This window comes from Gopherus evgoodei, chromosome 5, assembly GCF_007399415.2.
Source record: "Gopherus evgoodei ecotype Sinaloan lineage chromosome 5, rGopEvg1_v1.p, whole genome shotgun sequence".
Taxonomy (NCBI): domain Eukaryota; kingdom Metazoa; phylum Chordata; order Testudines; family Testudinidae; genus Gopherus; species Gopherus evgoodei.
Window position 1 is genome coordinate 88,880,346 of NC_044326.1, and position 22,262 is coordinate 88,902,607.

The window sequence follows — 22,262 nt, forward strand, 5'->3', positions numbered from 1 at the left end:
CTACACATGGTATTATCTGGATTTATATCAAAATTTGTCAAATGCTGTATTTGCTAAAATTCAAAATAGAAAGTGACTATCTTGAGTCAATATGTTACAATATTTTGGCAGTTATTCTTTGGTTAAATCCAGTCCACAGACATGCTTCTTCCTAAAAAGAGGCTGAATGCTGTAATTTACCACCACAGGCAAAGCATGAACCCATATGTATTTGAGTTTTCAAATCCCTTTATAGAGAGAGAGAATATTGGATCTATACTAAATTACAGTCAAATTGAACAAATCCTGAAAGCAAAATGACTAACGTACACAGTATTCATTCTTCTGAAATGCCTGGTACATAAAAATTAAAACTGCATCACCAAGCAACAAAAATTATACTCTCAAAGCAGAAAGGGCAACAGTACAATAACTACTGTAAAAAAAAAAAAGTAGCAGGCTATATACATACACAATTCGTCGTAACTTGGTGAGTTAACTGAAACTGTCTAAAAATATTTTAAAAGTAGTAAAATCACTTCCTCTACAAATTCATAAACTCACAAATGTTCCCTTGCAATTGTTCTTGGAACAGATAGAGGAAAAATCATAAGCACACACAAAATGTATTAAGTATAATGAGAAAACTCCCCATTGCCATATGAAAATGAAAGCAAAACAAATACCCTCCAGAAAACCAGTACATTCTCTCTTTTCTCTCATGTGATCTGATCCTGCTGTCTTTCTGCATGCATAAGAAGATGTGTGTGGGGAAAAAAGTAGGATTGGACATAAGAAGACATACTTAAGCACATCAGGGATTCAGCAATTTGTTAAACATCATTAATTTTCTATTATTTCTGGGAGCTGCAGTTTTCACGTGTGTGTGTGTGTGTGATATCTATATATGCAGTGTTTCCAACTCTCGTTATTTTATTACAAGTTTCTCAATATTTAGAATTTTTCCTATAGTCCCAGAATCAAAAGTTTTAGTAGAATGTCAGCTTTCAATTTGTAAAAAAGTAATTTTTGTGCCTTCGGAATTGCAGAGGAAAGCTTGAAAATGTGAAATAAGTATATCTCAAAGGCTCAGAAGACAAAAAAAAAAAACTATGTATTTTTTTTTAAAAAAATCTCATATTTGAATGCATAGGGTTGGCAATACTGTATATGACTTATTTAAAACTAACATCCCCACACAAAAATATATCAAATATGAAAGCACTGAATTCCTTCAATATATAATTTATTCCTGATTCTAAGTATCCTCCTCCTGTTGTGAGAGCAGAGTTCTAAGAACCAACCCATTAAAAGTAATTGTAAGGGTTTTATTCCTTGGTGGAGGGTGATGTCCTACAGGTTCACTTGTCAAGGTTCACTGCTGCTCTCGATCTTTCTGCATGAAGTCAATTTACAGCTATTAAAACCTTGGCAGCATCTCCTACTTTGAAGTGATTTGCAGCTATGCAAACCGAAAATAATATTTAAATATCAATGTTCAAAAGAAGTTAGCAAATCCCTAGGTGTACTGGAGCCAGCCTTATCTGAAGCAGTGACCCAACACTTTAAGTAGAATGGAGCAAAGCAAATAGTCTACTCTCAGCTTCACAAGCCCATCTATCTCTAGTTGAAGGTTTGAGTGGAAGCACTTGATTTCCAAAGAGAGGGAGAAGACTCTCTCTGGTGGGCTGGTCAGGAGAAAAGGTACTTGAACTTTGAATAGCAAACTGCAAACTTCTTCCATTCTCCTTTCCTCTGTCTCAGTGCAACCAAATCTTTCTCCCTCTCACCCCAAGTATATAGTTCCCTTATCTGACCAACAAAGCCCTCATCCCAAGTTGGTTCCACCTCTTTTTGCAATCTCATACAGGCCTACCCAGCCTCAGATCTCCTGATTCTCCCAGTAACAGGTTCATATCTTGGGTAATTTCATCACAGGTTCTTAGGTTTGTCAGTCTGTCTGCTGGGACCTAGTACAGTTGCTCAATATCTGACTGTCTTGGGGGGCCATGATGATCAACAGTGCCCCAGAATGCACACAATGCATTATATGTCTGTAGCAGAGGAAGCTTGAGAGTGCACTAATTCAAGTGGAGCAGGGAATTCAGCAGAGAGATTTACACAACAGGGAAGCTGTCTTGAGATGCTGAAAAGAACAGGACTGATCATCATGTCTGTTCTACCATTAGAATCCGGTATCCAATTCCTGATAGTTCCTAAGGAGAAGCCAGCTCTCCCACACCAACTTTTATATTGTACTTATATTGTACTTTCCCTGCCATGTTTGGGGCAGCAAAATACCTACAGCTGCCCCTGAATCTAGCACAGAATCATGTAGTTGAGAATAGCATTTAAGCATGGGAGGGACCTAACTTTTTGCAAATGTAATGTAAGCATTGCACAGCACAGGCTGGGAAGCATCTGTTTTTCAGGCAAAAGTGGTACATAGCACAGGTTGCACTAGAAGAAGCAGCAGCAGCAGCAGCACAGAAAATAAAGTTCTAAATTAGGAGTCAGGAGAACAAGGTCTTGGTCCCAGTTCTGCCAAAGTGACACTCTGAACGACCTTTGACTTAAAACTCTGGTCTGTGAGGTTTTTTTCCTGTATGGCAGGGTATTAAGTGCAAAATGTTAATTCTCTAGCCAAACTAATATCCTTTTAGACCCCACTTGGAAATCTGGTGCTGCATTTCCATAGCTGTTTACTGGCAGAAAACCATCCTTTGTGCTGTATACAATACCACACAGCAGATGTTTTCCTTCAGTTTTCTGTGAACATATATATACACTCTAGTGTTTTGGACAAATTGTAAAACCTGAGAAAATTAAATAAATCAAAGGCAACACTGAGGTTTCCTGTCCATCACTAGTAAATGTTCAGTGTATGGCAATGGATACAGCATGGATAATACATACAAATAGAAACAGTCTCATATGTAAAGTTATTCTTTTCCTTATAACAATGCAGGCTGGTCTCTTGAAAAGTGAGTATTTGTTTTATGAACAAGGAAAAGATCCTTCAGGTTTCATTGTAGATCATTCTAAATAATCCATGAACTCTTAATAATTCTCACTTTGCCACAATTGATGGCAGTGCTGTTTTTTGTAGGGGACGTTGTTGGATTTTTTGTTTAGAGGCATTCATATAGAGTGATTCAGGATACACGGAGTTTAGGATGTTACAACTAATGAGGCTGATGTTCAACTAGTTACCTGGCTGTGTTGTTCCATTAAAATGCTTGCTGCTGAGTATTCAGATTGAAAATACCTGTACAATTTGGCATAGTATACTCAGATATCTAGTAGAAGGACCATCTAAATTACCTTGAACACTGACATTTCCATCTTAGTCTTTTATGTGCTGTATGTGCAAAATAATTAGAATGTATTGTTTCTAAAGGGAAATTGTTCCATACCATTAGTTTATTATTATTCTTTAAGTAAGCCAAATATTTACTAGAATGAAAGCAAAACTTCTTGAAGATGTACATTACACAACATTATCCTGCAATATTGTACTACAGCTAAGGAGGCAGCTCTGGAAGTTTCCAGGACTGAATTTAATTTTGCTATATTTAATTTTAGTTATTTTTAAAAAACCAAATATTCAAGATAGCCACACAAAATAAAGTACCAAAAGATTTTAGGGCTTTATCTGGCTGAAAATATCTGTGGCCTTCTCAGCCCCAGAAATCTTGGAAAGCCCTGGATGCTGGCTGTGCAACAGGCAGATTATTTTCAAGGAAAAAGAAAGACTAATGGGTGGATGGAGAGCCACAGAGACTGCTTTATACTAGACAGGGTCTTAATACTGCAATTACATAATGATTTTTCTGCTTGTTTCAAACTTTTGACATGGCCTTTGAGGATATTTGTCTACAGAACAGGATTTTACATTGTTTCAATTATCAGCTTCTTAATTATCCATGAGTAATTTTGTTGACAATCTTTTATGATTTTGTATAATCTCCTGGGTGGTTTCTTAAGCTCTGTTTGAGGTTTATGACTTGTTTACACACACACTTTAGTAGAGATCTTCAGTTTACAGAAAAGAGTCTGCTGATCTCTCTCCCCCAACTGAGAAATCACTGAAACAATACTAACTGCTTCAATAATCACATATCACAGCTCCAATTATGGGGGAGAAATGGCTTCAGTGGAAGCTGCCAACCATTTTTTTTTTTGCATTGCCTTAATATAATCCTAAACATAATTTCTTTTGCCAGACCTTTAAAGTGTTCAAGGTTTAGTCTATGTATTAGCATACCTAAACATTGCCTGACGTCGGACGAAGAGTGTCAGTTTTGTACAGTCACATCTTCAACAATGCTCCTAGGATGCATACAATATTATATAATTCATATTCCATGCTGCACATCCAAACTTTAAAAGAACGCTATGCATTTTCTTTAAAGAAAAGTTCAAAATGATTATCACACAGACATTTAATTTGCTTCTATAGTTTACACCCTTAAAAATTGTGGAGGGAGAAAAAGAGTAGAAGATGGACTTTTTGTAAATCAAATAGAGTCCATCAACCAAAAAGAATATTAATATTGCTACTACAAATTAGTTTATCTTGGCTAAGCCAAGTCTTTTTTACACAGCAGTCTACACTGTGAATGCCACAAAAATTATTAACATTTACACTCTGTGTGGAAGAATAAGGTTGGCTAATATGGAAACCATATTGATGTTCAGTGCTGTAGTATCTAATGCTCTTTCTAGGTGATGCTTCACAGCGCAAGGGGCCTGATCCCAAGGCCTGTTAAAGTCAATGAAAGGACTACCACTGATTTCAGTGGATTTTGGATGAGGCAGTAGTAGAACAGTTACAACTGCCATTTTTTATCTAGAAAGAACTTTCGGTTCTATAGTAGGTCTGTTAGGACCCTAAGATGCATGAAATATGCCCTACAAGAGTTACATTTCCCTGAGTGTAGTATATTGTATACACTACAGGCCCGGAAAAGGAAAAGGAAACATATGTCTGTCTGTACTTAGTTAGTATGATGACTGGTGTGTTATAAGTCCCTAGATAAGTAGATTCAGTGACCTAATCTTCAGAGATTAGATGAGATCTCTGCACTGTGACAACAGACCACCCTGATACTAAACTAAAAAGCATCTAGAGTAGTTCTTGGGTACTGTATGTTTGTGTTTAGTATGGTAAATTCATATGATCTGAAAAAAAGTCTCCTTGGGATTTTTTTTTCTGACATTATCTTTTAAAAGTTCTTTTTAAAGTCCTATAAATCCTGCTGGCCACCCCAGAATACAAATATGAGACTTCAGAGTCATCAAAAAGTCTAAAGATGGTAGGGGGCAGGCAAGTGGCAGTTTCCTTATATCAAATTATATAAAATAAAGTTTTTAAAAAGCAAAATGACCTAGCACTTAACTGCCACTCACCTGAGCCCATATGGTTGGATCTATTGCTTTGTTGGGATTTTTTATACCTGTGATAACCCGAATGATGCATCTGGATTGTCACAATGATCAAGAAATTGGCTGGTGTGATTTCAAGGCCAGCATTTTTAGAATGGCAAAAACAGAACAGTCCCCTTCCCCACCATTAGTTAGGGCATTCAGTTCAGAACTGATAATTGTTTAATTAGTATTTAAAAAAATCTTTGAAATTCAACTTCAGAAACTGTAATTCAGTGCCAGTGAATATAGATCAAGATTTAAAAAAATAACTACTGTAAATTAAAAACAAACGTGTAAAAGTATTTTTCAGTGCTCTGTCCCACAGATCATATATTCCATTCCTCAAATTAAATCTAAGTACATATTGGTTTATTGATTTATGGAATTATTTCTTTAAAAACTATGGAAATATGAGATCCAGGCAGACACTTACAGTTGGTGAACAAAATAAAATGTCAGCCCCTCAGTACTTCCATCATTTTCTTGGAGTTATTTTTATTTTAATTTTCTTCAGTAAGATCATGACTTAGCTCTGTTTATTTTTAAAAAAAATAAGATTATACATACACCATGAAATTAGAGCTAGATCATCCTCTCCAATTTTAACTGCGAAGGGGATAAAATCCATGGAAAACTTGATGAGATGACCAATAATCTGTCAGAGGAAGGGAGTTTGTGAAGTGGGGCTCCATTAGTGGTTGTGGAAGAGGGGAGTTGGAGCTAGAGGAAAGCTGCTCTTTTAGGATCATGGGGAAATAGCAGCAGGAATTAATGCTGATTTGGTTAGCATTAATTCTCAAGATTTAAAGGGCTCTGCACCTTTAAATACTTTTAGAGGACTGAGATATGACACATTTTGTGAGTAGGGCTGCCAAAAACGTATGGCACCTAAGAGTCATGCTGCCATGGTGGATAAGAGAAGGTGCTTGGGGCACTCTGTGTGAATGTGCTGGTCATTCATGGATACCCTGAGATCTTCAAGACCATCACATGGATTTTGGCATGTGTGGGGTCAGAGGGAGGGGAGGAGCATGTATTTTCCACCCTCAGTGGGTTGTCAAATCCCCACTCACTAGAGGAAATCATATGTTCAAAATTCTGTTGCCTCAAGGCCACAGAGTTTTCTGCCTCACTTTGTCTCTTTGCTGCCTTTTTGGGCAGGATAACATGATCTGCCTGTTAGGCTTAAGAAAAAAGCGATAGTTTCCTTTTAATTAGAAAATTGCCATGTTATTCACTGGTTTTGATCACTTTTAAATAACACATTTGGTTTTAACAAATGACATGGAAGAGGAAGATACCCTTTTACATTTTTAAAATTGCTAAATGTTCAAAAAGGATTTGTACACATAAAATTAAAACAGGGATTATCTAGCACTGTGTGTGGGATAGAGCTATAATCTATACAGTGCATGGAAAAGAAGCTGGCACACTCAGTTGTACTACACACATCTCAGTAATAACAGGGTATAAGGCATACAATTTCAAGGAACACCCACAATGAAAATTATTCTTTCCAAACAGAGAATTGTTTTGGAATAAGTTAGGTTAATTGGCACCATGGGATTCCTCTCAAGGAAACACAGAACATTAAAATCTATACATGTGCATGTAAAATGATAAAGTATTATCTTTCCCCCTCTCAGTTCCTCAGGTCTAGGAGACATTGCCCAAAATCAACAAAAACTACAGTATAATGTTTTGTTGATTCAAATTTCTTTAGCATAAACAGACAATTCCTCATCTGCTTGGCTTACAACCTGAAAGTCATTGCAGTGCCCCACAACTGCTAGTTTAAGTTATAGTTATTTATTTCAATCTCATAAAAATGCTCTAGAACATTTAGGCATATGCTACTCATAATTATAAGGATAATGATTTTACATGCAAACAACATTGCTTTATGATGGTAAGATGCAAGCCTCCTTAAAAGAACTATTGTGCATCCTTATTTAGGATCAGAATTGTGTTCTGTAAAAGGTCAGTGGGAGAAGCAGGTACATTTAATTTTCCATACAAGGTGTTCTATTAAGACTAATTACACATTTCAGTCCTCTGAATCCAGTTACATTTTCTTAAACCCTCAGAAAAGTGTTATTACCCTCTCTAAGCTCACCACCTTATAAAAATCCCATCTACCTTTTAATGCACAATGCTTAGGCTCCGTAGTGGTTACTGAGCAGCATGTGTAGACTTTACAGCTAGAAATAAGGCTGCTAGAAGCTGGAAATGAACAACAGGGGATGAATCACACGATAAATTGCCTTGCTCTGTTTACTTGCACCAGCCACTGTCTGAAGACAGGATACTGGGCTAGATGGACCATTGGTCTAACCCAGCATGGCCAGTCTTACGTTCTTATGTCCTGTGTCTAGTTAAGGGGGGAGGATATTTTATTTGTGTTCAAGGTTTTCATAAAACAGTGACATTCTTTTTGTTATATATTTAAAGTTGTCCTTTATTTTTGGAATGGGCTACTTGTGCCTCCTAAGCACCACTTCTTTCCTACATTTCTGTCCAAATTCTGGCAAGGCATTCAAAAGTGCAGGCTGCCTTTATATTGTGATTCCAAAGATCAGGTCAAAGATGGGGCATGGCCACAGAAATGTGTATCGTGCTCAAAGCCTGCCTGCCTGCTCCCATCCTGACCTCCTGAATTACTGAGAATCCCACGTGATTCGAAGAAGTAACTTTGTTTCAGCCCTATGGTGGAGTTTGTCAGCATGCAGCTCCCAGGGAGTGTTTCTATTACTTCCATCCCAGTAGTCTGTTAGTGGATTGATGAGGCACAATAATAGTACTTTGGATGGTTTTTGTGTAGGCACAAAGTAGGACCTGGAAAGAGAGTCAGCAACTGTAGTAGTAGAACCCAACCTGTCCCCTACCACAGCCAAGACACTCCTGTTTCCAACTGATGCATTCCAGAGAACCAAAACAGTAATCCATTGTGTATCACTTTCATATGCTAGTAGTCAATTTTATTCCCGGCGAGGCTATGCACACATCTTACAGAGGTTTTAACATGGTTCCTGTGGTGAGAATGTAAAAGCAAGGTGGCAGCTAAAACATAGACTCCATGTGGTATGAATTCTGGAATGAAACAAAACCAAACCTACATTGCTAGCTCTGAAGCAGAAATCCTGCACAACTGGCATACGTGGATAGCACTGCATGTTTGTATTTCACAGTATAGCATTGTTATTTTAGGGGACTGAATGTGGACAGCAGTCTGGTCTCTCAGGAGAAGAGGGTTCCATTTCCCCCAGGAAAAGCCCACAGAGTGATGGTGCAGAGTTGTAGCCCCATGAAGCTGGAATGGGAAGGAGGCTCAGGTGGCTCTTCCAGTCCCTGCTCCCTTTCCAAAGCCTGCAGAGGAACACAGCCCTCTTGCTGTGGAAAACTTCCACCCCTCGGGAAGGGAGATTCTAGAGATAATGGTTGTAGCCACCAGAATCATGGCTTTTCCAGGAACCAATAAAGTCAGGTGGCAAAGTGGCAGCAAGCTCATTTGTGCCGAGTCCCTTGCCTCGTATAGCTCTTGGCTGTAAACCATGAGTTAATACACAAAACCCACATTTTTCCTGGGGGAAAATAAAGGGAGGCAATCTCCTTCCCCCAATGCAAGAATTCACAGGAAATTCCTTGCTTTGAAACTTGGAATTTCCTCTCTCCTACATGAGATATTCCTATAAAAGAGAGGGAGAGGGGCTTAGTGATATTTGCATGTGAAAATCAGTGTGAATTCTGCCCAGGTGTCTACTGCCTCCAGAAGCAAAATGCCCATTGATATCACCAGGAAGCGTGTGCATTGGTTGAGGTCAGATAATGGCCCATATGCCTGATTCAAAAACAAGCACACATATTTATACCACTGTTCAATGGTGTATATGAAGAGCTTTGGGCAAACATATATCTGAGCACAGAAGTCATAGAATAACAAATAATCTGATTTTACCCATAAACAGACTGATTATAAAATACTTTATCGTGTTATCTTATTTTTTTCAATAGTACCCATTCTCCTAGTGGCTACGAGGATCCTTAGATTCTCTAGAAGTAGTTATGATATTCTGCCTTTGATTTAAGAGCTATAGATAATACAACATCTTACGCAAAAATACTTCGGATGTCTCAGAGTAACCAAGGAGATGATGCAGTAAACTTGTGGATGAAACTGATTTTATTAAAAAATCGTATTTGTTCTCAAGTTTTAATTAATCTTGGTCAAATGCTTTGTCAGTCATTTGATTATACTATAGGCCTATAATATAATGGAAGTGGCAGCAACTGCTCTAATTAAGTTTGAATAACAGATTCCATTTCATACCTCATTTTAAATTGTTTGTAACATCTTAAAATTTTCCCGAGTTGGGTTTTTCCGCAGAGTTTGAGCAAAACTCTTCAGCTACTTTTGAGCACAAAGATAATGGGGAAAAATAATAATCAAAAAAAACCCACCAACCAAAACCCAGTATTTTTATAATAAATAATTTAATTTTTTTTTTGAACAGTCCTATTGCCAATTCAGCTGAGAGATGAAAGCTAAAGTTTGGAATGGAAATAGCCCTCATCTTGTTTGATGCAAAAGGGGTTAAAAAAGGAGTTGTGTGTACTTTGAGAGTGCATTCAGGGCTCAAAATATGATGCCTCAGACAACGATTTAGCAAAGCATTCAAGCACATGCTTAAGTCCTAGCACTTTCTTAAAGTTCAGAATTTACTTCAGTGCTTTGGTGAATCACGACCCTAATCTTCAATTCTCAAGATGATTTACTCATCAGGCATAGTCAAAATAATTAAAGGTACATTTGCACCTTCAATTCAGTGTAACAACTGCAGATACATACCTTGCATCTAAAGTTGTAGAGATATCTTGCACAATATTATATTTTATTATTTGAGTAATCATGTAGTTAAAGACACCAAGGGGATAGAGTATAAAAGTTTCACATGCTAACCCTGGGGTCATGTTTAAAGTTGTTTGTGGGGGCAAGGAGCTCATTTCATGAGTGTCCAGCCACCCTGAGCAGCTCTGGAATATTTGGGGTATTTGACTCCCAGCCTTATAGATAGCCTAATTAATACTTGCTATTCCCCTTTAATGTACTTGTATTGAACAAAAAGAAAAGAAGTACTTGTGGCACCTTAGAGACTAATATTTATTTGAGCATAAGCTTTCATGGGCTACAGCCCACATCATCAGATGCATAGAATGGAACATATAGTAAGAAGATTTATATACATACAGAGAACATGAAAAGGTGGAAGCTGCCATACCAACTCTAAGAGGCTAATTAATTAAGATGAGCTATTATCAGCAGGAGGGGGAAAAAACTTTTGTAGCAATAATCAAAATGGCCCATTCCAGACAGTTGACAAGAAGGTGTGAGGATACTTAACATGGGCAGATAGATTCAATTTGTGTAATGACCCAGCTACTCCCAGTCTCTATTCAAGGCCAAGTTAATGGTATCTAGTTTGCAAATTAATTCTAGTTCAGCAGTTTCTCGTTGGAGTCTGTTTTTGAAGCTTTTCTGGTGCACAAGTATTCCTGTTCTTTTTGCGGATATAGACTAAAGCTACGTCCAGACTACACACCAGATTGGCGGGTAGCAATCAATTTATTGGGGATCAATATATCGCGTCTCATTTAGATGCGATATATCAATCCCCAAATGCGCTCTCGTCAACTCCAGAACTCCACCAGAGCAAGTGGCAGTAGGGGATCGACGGGGGGAGCTGCGGCTGTCGATCCCGCTCCGTGAGGATGGGAGGTAAGTCGAAATAAGATACGTCGACTTCAGCTATGCTATTCCCATAGCTGAAGTTGCGTATCTTACATCGACTCCCTCCCGGCCCCAGTGTAGACCTAACACGGCTGCTATTTTGAAACCTTGTACTGAATAGTTAAGCTGTTAGGGTATATCTAGACTTTAAGTGTTCCTAAGAAGTGATTCAATAATTTAAATGGAGCATGTGTACTTAAAACAATTAAAGTGACATTTACATTTGTATTCACTGTAACAACTTCAGAAAAGTATTGACCATTAAAATAATTACAAGGAACTTTATAAGAATATCACACTTCAAAAACTCTGAAATCGTAAGTATGTAAAGACAGTCTTACTGGGTAATTTGATGGTTTAAAGAAATGAAGACGCATATGTGGTTTAAAATTTATGGAAACTTTCTATTAAAATTTAAGCCATTGTGGCAAGGGAAAAAGATTCATAGCTGGGGGACGAAGCAAAAGGTGTCTGAGATCATGGCGTCTAGCTCATATATTCTTAACAGCCTATCATCAGCATCATTTCACTGATATATGTTTTCTCTTTTGGGGTTTTCTTTTTTTTCTTAGAGGCCTCAAAGGCTTTGCCCTATTATTGTAGTGTTTTCATTAGTTTTACTAATAAAAAGATTATTATGTGTTTTGTTTTATTTTAAAGTTGATCTCTATACACTATAACTTGGTATGATAATGCCGCAAAGGCAGTTTTAGGGATACCCATTTCACTCAGATTTCTACTTCAGACACTTGGGTGAAATTGAATTGCTTGGCCCAGGGCTGGCTTTAGGCCGATTCCCTTCGATTCCCCAGAATCAGGCCCCATGCCTTAGGTGCCTTTAAAATTTTTTTTACTCACCCGGTGGCAGTCCAGGTCTTCAGCAGCATTTCGGCAGTGGGGGGGTCCTTCAATGCCGTGGAAGACCTGGAGCAAGTGAAGGACCCCCGTCCTTCAGTGCCGCGGAAGACCTGGAGTGAGTGAAGGACCCATCCTTCAGTGCCATGGAAGACCCGGAGTGAGTGAAGGACCCATCCTTCAGTGCCATGGAAGACCCGGAGTGAGTGAAGGACCCATCCTTCAGTGCCATGGAAGACCCGGAGTGAGTGAAGGACACTCCCCCCGCCACCAAAGTGCCGCCAAAGACCCGGAGCACCACCGGGTATTTGAATCGGGCCCCGCAGTTCCTAAAGCCAGCCCTTGGCTTGGCTTATAATGCAGTCCTGTTGCTGATTCTATAACTCCATAGTCTATATATATATAAAAAATGATTTAGGGACAATTAGTGGACAAGAATTGCCACTTGAGTTTAGGGTTTGACAACTTTCTAATTGCACAAAACCGAACACCCTTGCGCTGCCTCTGCCCCTGCCCTGCCCTGCCCCTTCACTGAGGTCCACCCTGGCCCCACCCCTTTTCTGAGGCCACACCCTCATTCACTCCAGTCCCACTCCCTCTGTCACTCGCTCTCCCCCATCCTCACTCACTTTCACTGGGCTGGGGCAGAGGGTTAGAGGGTGGGAGGGGGTGTGGGTTCTGGAGTCAGGGTGGAGATGAGCGGTTCAGGGTGCAGGAGGGGGGCTCTGGGCTGGGGCCAAGGGGTTTGGAGTGCAGGAGTGGGTTCAGGGCTGGGGAAGGAGGATGAGATGTGGGAGGGGGTGCAGGCTCTCGCTGGGGGTGTGGGCTCTGGAGTGGGGATGGAGATGAGGGGCTTGGGGTGGAGGAGGGGGCTCCAGGCTGGGGCTGAGGGGTTTGGAATGCAGGAGGGGGATCGGGGCTGGAGTACGGGGTTGGGGTGCGGGAGGGTGTGCAGGGTGCAGGCTCCAGGAGGTTGCATGAGGGGGTTCTGACCTGGGGCAAGGGGTTTGAGGTGCGGGCTCTAGCCAGGTAGCGCTTACCTCAGGTGGCTCCCGGATGGCTGCGTAGCAGGGCTAAGGTAGGTTCTCTGCCTGCCCTGGCTCCGCACTGCTCCCGGAAGTGGCTGGTATGTCTGGTCCCTAGATGGAGGTGCGGTCAGGCGGCTCTGCGAGGTGCGCACAGCCCGCACCCACAGGCAATGCCCCCACAGCTCCCATTGGCCAATGTTTCCAGCCAATGGGAGCTGTGGGGCCTTGTGCTGGGGGTTAGGACAGCACATAGAGTTTCCCTGACCGCCCCTGCGCCTAAGAGATGGACATGGTGGCCACTTCCGGGGAGCTGCGCAGAGCCAGAGGCACCAAAATCCTTTTACCTATAAAGGATTAAAAAGCTCAGGTAACTTGGCTGACACCTGACCAAAAGGACCAATAAGGGGGGCTCTGGGGGGAGGAGCAGGGCAAGGCTTTTGTTTGTGTGCTCTTTGTTTTTGGGTGTGTTCACTCTTGGGACTAAGAGGGACCGGATATCAATCCATGTTCTCCAAATCTTTCTGCACAAGTCTCTCATATTTCAAACTTGTAAGTAACAGCCAGGAAAGGTGTGTTAGTTTTATCTTTGTTTCCTCAACTTGTAAATGTTCCTTTTGCTAGAGGGTTTACCTCTGTTTGCTGTAACTTTGAACCTAAGGCTTGAGGGGGTTCCTCTGGGCTCTTTGAATCTGATTACCCTGTAAAGTTATTTTCCATCCTGATTTTACAGAGATGAAGTTTACCTTTTCTTTTAATAAAATTCTTTTAAGAACCTGATAGATTTTTTCAATGTTTTAAGATCCAAGGGTTTGGATCTGTGTTCACCAGGACTAACTGGTGACGGGATTACCAAGCCTTCCCAGGGAAAGGGGTGTAGGGGGGTCTTTCTCAAGCCTACCCAGGAAAAGGGGTGTAAGGGATTGGGGGATAGTTTAGGGGAAGAGGAACTCCAAGTGGTCCTTTCCCTTATTCTTGTTAAAGCACTTGGTGGTGGCAGAGTACCAGGTTTTAACCTAAACTGGTAGAAATAAGCTTAAGGGGCTTTCATGCGGATCCCCACATCTGCACCCTAGAGTTTAGAGTGGGGAAGGAACCTTGACATATGCATTAGTCAAATACAAGTTATTAGGCTCAAAACAGGGCTAACTGGGTGAAAATCAGTGGCCTGTGATATGCAAGATGTCAGACTAGATGATTAGTAGTTAAAAAAATCTTACAACAAAACTATGCTGTGAAAATCAATGAAAGACAAAAATCAGAAAACGTGTTTTCTTGTTAAATTTTGTCCTTGTTATAGAACTTGGAAGGAACACATGTAGAATACTAATCTGTAATTCAAAACCAGTTTTATCAGGCCAAAAAATGGGTCTGAAAAATCAGGAGAACAAGATAGCAGAGTCTATATGATAGGCTACTCTTGCCACCAAGTCCCTTGGTTGCCCCTTGACACAAGCACTACCCACTGGGGGCTCCCCATAATAGATATCGTGGTTGGGTAGAGGTGGGAAAGCCAAGGAGTTCCACTCTGTGGCCAGAATGAAATGTGCCTGAAAAATTCTGGAGGTAGCTAGCTTCTGTAGTAAGCCCTTCCAGGGCTTCTAAAGACAAGAAGAGGAGATGGCCAATTTAGGAAATACTATGGTAGCAGGACATGTCTGCCAGCCACGCTGCCAGTGAAGATTAGTGGTTGAGAGATGTGCAGAGACAAGCTGGGAACATGCTTCTGGCCAGGGTCCCCAGGGTCTGGACTTTCTTTCCCCATGAATGCTGGGTCTCTATGTATTTGAGAAGTCTTCCTTAAGGTTCAGGCCACCACCATCCTCACTTGAGAAAACAGATTTAGGCAGTATGGCTTTGGGCTGTGATGAAATATTTACTAAGCCTTAATATTGTTAGCATAATGCACATCTGAGTGCATCACATAATGTTAGCATAATGCATATCTGAGTGCATATAATATCCTCCCTTTTCTTTTGATTAAATCCCTGAGAATTAACTCCCCTCATTCAACACACTTGACTGTATTGTGCCATCAATTTTTAAGCAGAAATGCTCATTGATTGCAATGGAGCTTAAAAATTAAAAATATTCTGGAGGATGATTGTGAAAAATTCACCAGATCATCCCATTTATGTGTTGAGGCTAACTGCTTCACAGAAGGGGAAATGGGCACTGTCAGCAAATTCCACTATGTGAATCACCAAGCAGATCAGAGGAGCAAAAACACCTCTGCACTCTGTACCACTGACAGTGTAGCTCATTCCCTGACAATATAGTCAGTGGCTTCACCATACCTGTGCATAGTTTCTCTGGTCATGGATCTGACCACTAATGCCATAGTCAGGGACTTAATACTAGTCAGACCACCGCTAATGTTCATGGCTATTTGCTCTTTGTACAAGGGGACCATACCACATATGGGGGCTTCCTCCTCTTCATCCCAGTGACAGATATGGCAATTTCCTGCAATATCTTGACAGATATTATTGAATTAAGTTCAACTAGCTTTGCAGTCCATTGTCTACTGTGCTGTTACTTGGTATACAGACAGGCCCTCAGTCTTTCAGATATAAATACAAATTAATCAGAAATTTTTTAAACTGCTGTTTTCAGGGAGCTTAAACCCTGGTTGTAAAAATAAAACATAAAACACACAGCCTAACCCAGTACATTTTCATCAAAAAGTGAAAATATTGTTTCTTAGTTTTACCAAACCCAAAATGGGTAGGGGGGAAATTGTCAACAGTTCTTATTCATTTCAGAGGGAAATCTTCATATGACATGCACAGGTAACTGGGTGAAAGTCCTATGTCCTGTGTTCTACCGGAGGTCAGGTTAGATTATCTAATGGTTGTTTCTTCTTTAAAACCTATGGATCTATGAAAACGATGGGAAAACTGAGAAAATAGCTTTTTTGATATTTTGAGGGAAAAAATGGCCAAAATGTCACCTTTAGAAAAACAAAAAGAACAGGAGTACTTGTGGCACCTTAGAGACTAACAAATTTATTAAATTAAATTAAATTTAAATAAATTTGTTAGTCTCTAAGGTGCCACAAGTACTCCTGTTCTTTTTGCGAATTCAGACTAACACTGCTACTACTCTGAAATCCATCATTTAGAAAAACACTGCACCTAAACATTTTGGGCGTGATTCTGATCTCTCATTACTAAAACTCCATTGACTTCACAGTAGTTACTCTTGAATTTACACCACTGTAAGGAGAGAATCAGGCTCATTGTAACAAGATTCCCTTAGTATTACATTAGTGAGAATGAAACATGTTTAACCCCCTTTTGTATTGTAAAGAGAAGAGATCTCTTATTCAGACAGCCCACACACAGCTACAACAGACCTGAGCCATTCATGGTCAATTATGTCAGTAATCTGCATACTAATGTCCTGAAGCGCTAATTAGCAAAATATGCAGACTGTAAAGATTCTGGAGAAATAACTGCATTAGAAAAAAAATTGAAACAAGGATTACGTTAACATGAACTAGATATCTTGTGCCAGCAGGGTCTACACAGGGCAGTTATAGTACAACATGTTAGAGCCTTTTAGAAATTGCTCCCCTCCAGAGCATTTTGCCAGAATCAGGTATTCTTATCCCCGGTATTATTTTTCTGTGTGAACGGTGTCTGTAATTGCCACAGGGATGTTGTGTGACTGTGACTGGGAAGGAAGGTGATTACTGTGACTGGGAATGAGAAGGGAGGTGGCCCACAGGATGTTCTGTTATAATGATATACTCTGTAAAAATGTTTTAGAACTCCTGTTTTAAAATAATCATTAGGGAATATTTGGTTTATTTGTTCACTTCTACTTTTTCAAGTTATTGGGTGTTTTATATAACTATTAGTGCAGTTAAGCTGTGTGTACTCATTTTCAGCATTCTCCTGCCTTCCTCTCCCCATCTGTCAGCTAGTGTCCTGCTTCCAGCTACTTCTCCTTCCTTCTTCCTCTGCAGAATGCAAAAAGGTCTCCACCCATTCAAGCCCCCCACCCACTAGAAAACACTGGAACACCCATCATTCCCTCTAACTGGACAGTCTTAGGTTTCTTGCTTCTCTTTCCTTTGCTCCCAGTCTTCCAGCTAAATTAGCACTACTGACTCTATGGTGGTGACTCTTTCCCAGTGCTGACTGATCTCCCCTTTTTTGTAGATTGGTCAAATGGAATGAGTCAGTCAGGGCTATGGAAAGGTGGGACAGGCTGGGGGCGGGGAGATTCTTGACAAAAGGGTGATTCATACCTAATGTATCACACTAATAATTTTTTTTAACACTGTGCTCTCAAGAAAGCTGTTGGAAATTAGAGTACCCAGGTGTAAATCATCTAGGAATTAACTGAAATTATTTAATGGTCTGATCTGACTGGTTAATAGTAGGCTAAAGTACTTATTTGGACAAATTCTGCTTTCCATTGATATTGAGTTGTACTAGTATTAACCAAGAGGAGAATTTGTTCCATTGTGTGCAATATGCAGGCACAAAGAGCTAAGTCTGGGTTTGTGCTTTAGAATGGCTATTCATTGCTTACCTTTTTAAAAACCTTTAATTTACAATTAAAGATATGCCTCTCAACATTAAACAATAGCTAACTGCTACAGTATTTCAAGGACATATGCAAACACATACTGACCTATAATGATTTGCTATAATTCCCAGTAACAACTTTTGCCTTAATGTGATATATGCTATCATGTGCCAGCAATGCCCCTCTGCCATGTACATTGGCCAAACTGGACAGTCTCTATGTAAAAGAATAAATGGATACAAATCAGACATCAGGAATGGTACATACAACAGCCAGTAAGAGAACACTTCAATCTCTCTTGACATTCTATAACAGACTTAAAAGTAGCCTTCAACAAAAAAACTTCAAAAACAGACTTCAAAGAGAAACTGCAGAACTAAAATTCATTTTCAAATTTAACACCATTAATTTGGGCTTGAATAGGGACTGGGAGCGGCTGGCTCACTACAAAAGCAACTTTCCCTCTCTTGGTATTGACACCTCCCTCATCAGTTGTTGGGAAGTGGACCACATCCAACCTGATTGAATTGGCCCTGTCAGCATGGTTCTCCACTTGTAAGGTAACTCCCTTCCCTTGATGTGTCAGTATAACAATGCCTGCATCTGTAATTTTCACTCCATGCATCTGAAGAAGTGGGGTTTTTACCCACGAAAGCTTATGCCCAAATAAATTTGTTAGTCTTTAAGGTGCCACTGGACTCATTGTTTTTTTGCTTGGGAGGGTTCCTGTGTGTACCAAGTGAAGTATGTGTGTGTGTATATGAAAAAAGAGATGTATAGGAGTGCTTGTGTGAGTATTCACAACACATGGTTTGGTGATATCCATGTGATAAACTGCAGAACCATGTCATAAATTGCAGTTATCATGTACATTTGACTGCCTCTCATGTATTTACTCCACCACTCATTAGTAATGCAGCCATCCCAAACTCAGACTTATAAACGCTTTGCCAAGATTTGAAATATCAGGAGTCTAAAGTTACTCTCTCTAAATCTGTATTCATATGCCTAAATAAGTGGCCTAATTTTCAAAGTGCTGAACACTTAGCAACTTCCATTAATTTTTAGTGGGAGCTGCTGGGTGCTCAGCACTTCTTGAAAACCAAGCCACTTATTCAGGTGCCTCAATATAGACCCAGGGGAGACTACCCCAATTTTGAAAATTGTGGTGCTTTCTCTAGTACAGGGGTGGCCAACCTGGGGCTCCAGAGCCACATGCAGGTCTTCAGAAGTTAATATGCGGCTCCTTGTGTAGGCACCAGCTCCAGGGCTGGAACTACAGGTGCCAACTTTCCAGTGTGCCGGGGGCTGCTCACTGCTGAACCCCTGGCTCTGCCACAGGCCCTGCCCCCACTCCACCTCTTTTTGCCTCTGCCCCTGAGCCTGCTGTGCCTTCACTCCTCTCTCCTCCCACCCAGAGCCTCCTGCACACCACAAAACAGCTGATCAGGAGGTATGGGGAGGTGCTGAATTGCTGGGCTGCTGGTGGGTGGGTCGGAGAGGGTGGCGGAAGCTGCTGGGGGGCTGATGTATGACTGTGGCTCTTTGGCAATGTACATTGCTAAATTCTGGCTCCTTCTCCTGCTCAGGTCGGCCACCCTGTCTAGTATATCTCTGTTAATAGCAACTAGGCCTTTATATTATGCCCATCACCATGATGTAAAGACACTCAGAACACCACATCACACCAGAACATGCTCCTTTTATATTTGTTGTGTATTTTGTCTTTTTTTTTCCTCTTTTGTCTTGGAGCTTAGTAGCTGAAGGCGATCCGCATAGGCACAAAGGCAAGGGTTCAATAAATCACAAAATCATAGAAATTAGTTCTTTGTTTGAAAGAAACTACTGTATTTTGCATTTATTCCTCTGTTTCAAAACAAACCCCAAATTATCCAAACACTCTCTCAGAAAGGTCTGCCTGAAACCAGCCTGTTGGCATTGTAGCTGATGCACAAAAAGCCTATTTATCATGTAATAAGTACTTTAGATCAACATAGCTCATTTTCATATATTTTTTTTTAATTTCACTGAAGCAAGTCCATAAGTTATTTCTGGTAAAGAGGCTTTTTATGAAGTTAAATTGCAGTTATTTGATGCAAAGCCTGATTACAAAGCTTAATTCCAATTTTACATATCTCATAGTAGAATTTCAGCTGAGTTATCAGCATAAACATTTACATGATAAGTAAATATTGGAATAAAATATAGATGGGTTCTGACTAAAATATCACCTGATAGCCTTTGGATTCTCTTAAGTTTACTTATCCCATGATTTTATTGTCGTATCTAGAAGTACTGCCTTGAAAACCATCATCTCCAGGAATAATAATGTCACATCATTGCCCAATCATCAGGGCCCCATTCCAGCTCTCATTAAAGTCAATAGTAGTCTCTGTGCACAGTGCTTTAATAAGAGCTTGATCAGCACTAGAAAAATTCGCTAATCTGTAGACATGCGTTTAGAGGTGCAATAACATTTTTTAGGGTACAGGTTGCGTGCTGCACATTTTTAGATTATACCACAGACAATGGGCAGTTTTTGTAGTTCTCAGGGATTGAAGGAAGGGGGAGGGGAAGCACAGCTCCCCCATGCTAAAAAACACAGGATAGCTTCCCCTCCTTCTTGGATGGTGTGGTGACAGCTCCCCCTTCTGTATGCTTCTATAATAACCATTGGTAATACCAAAAGATTCAAGTGGGAATAATTCCTTAAATGGCTCAAGCCTGCTCCCACTGAAGTCAATGCCAAAGTTTGGCAAACTTCAGTAGCAGCATAATCAGGCCCAAATTATGTAAATGTGGAGATAATTTGTGATTCCTGGTGCTGTACATCCTCCGGTACATCAAGGGAGGAATACAATAAAGCACAGAGAAAAATATGAAGAAAGTTCTTATAATCATGTCCTTGACCCTTTACTTAGCCAAAGAAAGCAGACGCCTTCATTATGCTCCCTTTCCTTATTGGCTGGAACTCTACTATATTTCATATTTGCTCCTTATCTTCTATTTAGAATACTTTTTCTTTAAATTAAAATATTTTCCTGAAAAAAACTGCTGATGCTCCCCATGGTTTTGATTTTAAATGAATAGCCACATACAGGGAGAGTAATAAATAATCAGATTAAAATATAAGTAGATGTTGAGAGAGAAATAAAAAAAGAATTCCAACCTTTATTCCACTTTGAACAAGCTTGTGTATGTCCAAAAACGGTTCCTTAATTATGTCCCCTTCAGGAGTGAAAATCTTCACATATCCTTCCTTCTCAAGGATAAAGAGACGATGTGATCCATCCCCACTGTGCACTGCACCAACAGGCTGTCTCAAACCACTCACAACCTCCTGAATACAGAAGCAGTTGTGCTTGTGCTTTCTAAAGAAATCAGAGAAAAAAGTGAGATTTTTTATTATTATTTTGCAATAGATACAGTTCACGGAACTTTCATATAACATTGCCCCTTAGAACTACAATACAAGGTTCCTAAGGTGGTATTACAAGGATAATTCTAAAGACCATATTCTGTCCTCAGATGCACTGTGGCCACTCCTATTGAAGTAAATGAGAGTAACCTGTGTACATCCAAGAGCAAAATTTGGCTTTATATAACTGGGAGTTAAAGTAAAGTAGCCTGAGATCTGAGAGCCAGGGGAGGGACAGCAAAATTCACAGAGAGGAAAGTAAAATTTGTATAGGAAAATTCTCTCCTAAAGTAAGCATTGCAAATCTAAATGACTTCAGAATTTGATAAAATTTTCCTTATTTTGGAGCAGTATACTTAAATAACATAATCCAATTTATTCACAGTAGTGGAAAATGTACAAGAGAAAAAAATGCCATATGCATAAAAACAGATTTGCTAATAAATTATTCTAGCGAGAACTTCCATACTGCTGTGAACTATAGTAATAAATTTCAGATCAAAATGACACACATGAAATACATATGAATCACAGAGAAGCCCAGCTCATAATACTCTGTTGGTTACCTACATATCAAAAGTATCTTAGCTAATGTGATAAAAAAAAGGCACTTAAACAGCAGCAGAAGAAAATAAGATCTGGAGCACACAGCTGCTGAGCATAAGTACAGACTAAGCTGATTCACTGTGAAAACCACAAGGATTTGTCAGGTTTTTTAGATTAAACAGCATTTATCTTTATGAACCTGCTGATCTCTTCCACTTTGTCATATTCTTCCATCTGGTCCAAATAGTTAGAAGCTGGGCCTCGCACTTGTTTTCTTGGAAAATCTGGAAAGCACAAGCCACCATCTTTTCTTGCATAGTAAAAGCAAAACTCATCAGCTGTAGTTTGGAGAAACCCTTTAAAATGTAAAAGAGCATAAAAGTGTTTAGTGTATTGCCAAGGCTGCAGGTTTTTGTGCCTTCAACCTAATGTTCAAATGGGTTATATTCTGAGTGGAAAAATAAGCACTTTAAACAAAGTTCTGTCTTTAAACACAGATAAATGGAGTAATACCTTTTGTGGCTTACTCTTTTCTATTTCTATCACCCATTATTTGCAATGTGATTAAACAGGAAAAAAACTACTATGTTAAAATAATACTAAGGGTCAGTCATAAAAACATGAGAGAAAATTCAGTTAAAGCAGCCATGCACCTGTTGAAGTCAGCAGACCCCACTAATGA

The 22,262-nt window shown here is 39.8% G+C and overlaps 2 protein-coding genes across 4 annotated transcripts in view; one reads left to right on the top strand and one right to left on the bottom strand.

Moving 5' to 3' along the window:
- The window catches only part of ANAPC10 (anaphase promoting complex subunit 10), a 271,815-nt gene that overhangs the window by 239,134 nt on the left and 10,419 nt on the right, over positions 1–22,262 (top strand). The window lies entirely within an intron of this gene.
- The window catches only part of HHIP (hedgehog interacting protein), a 99,204-nt gene that overhangs the window by 58,726 nt on the left and 18,216 nt on the right, over positions 1–22,262 (bottom strand). For all 3 annotated transcript variants that reach the window (XM_030563673.1, XM_030563672.1, XM_030563671.1), the window contains exons 3-4: positions 21,780–21,936; positions 20,786–20,987 (exon numbers count right to left, since the gene is read on the bottom strand). In XM_030563673.1, coding sequence (XP_030419533.1) covers positions 20,786–20,987; positions 21,780–21,936 — 359 coding nt within the window. The remainder of the gene's footprint in view (positions 1–20,785; positions 20,988–21,779; positions 21,937–22,262) is intronic.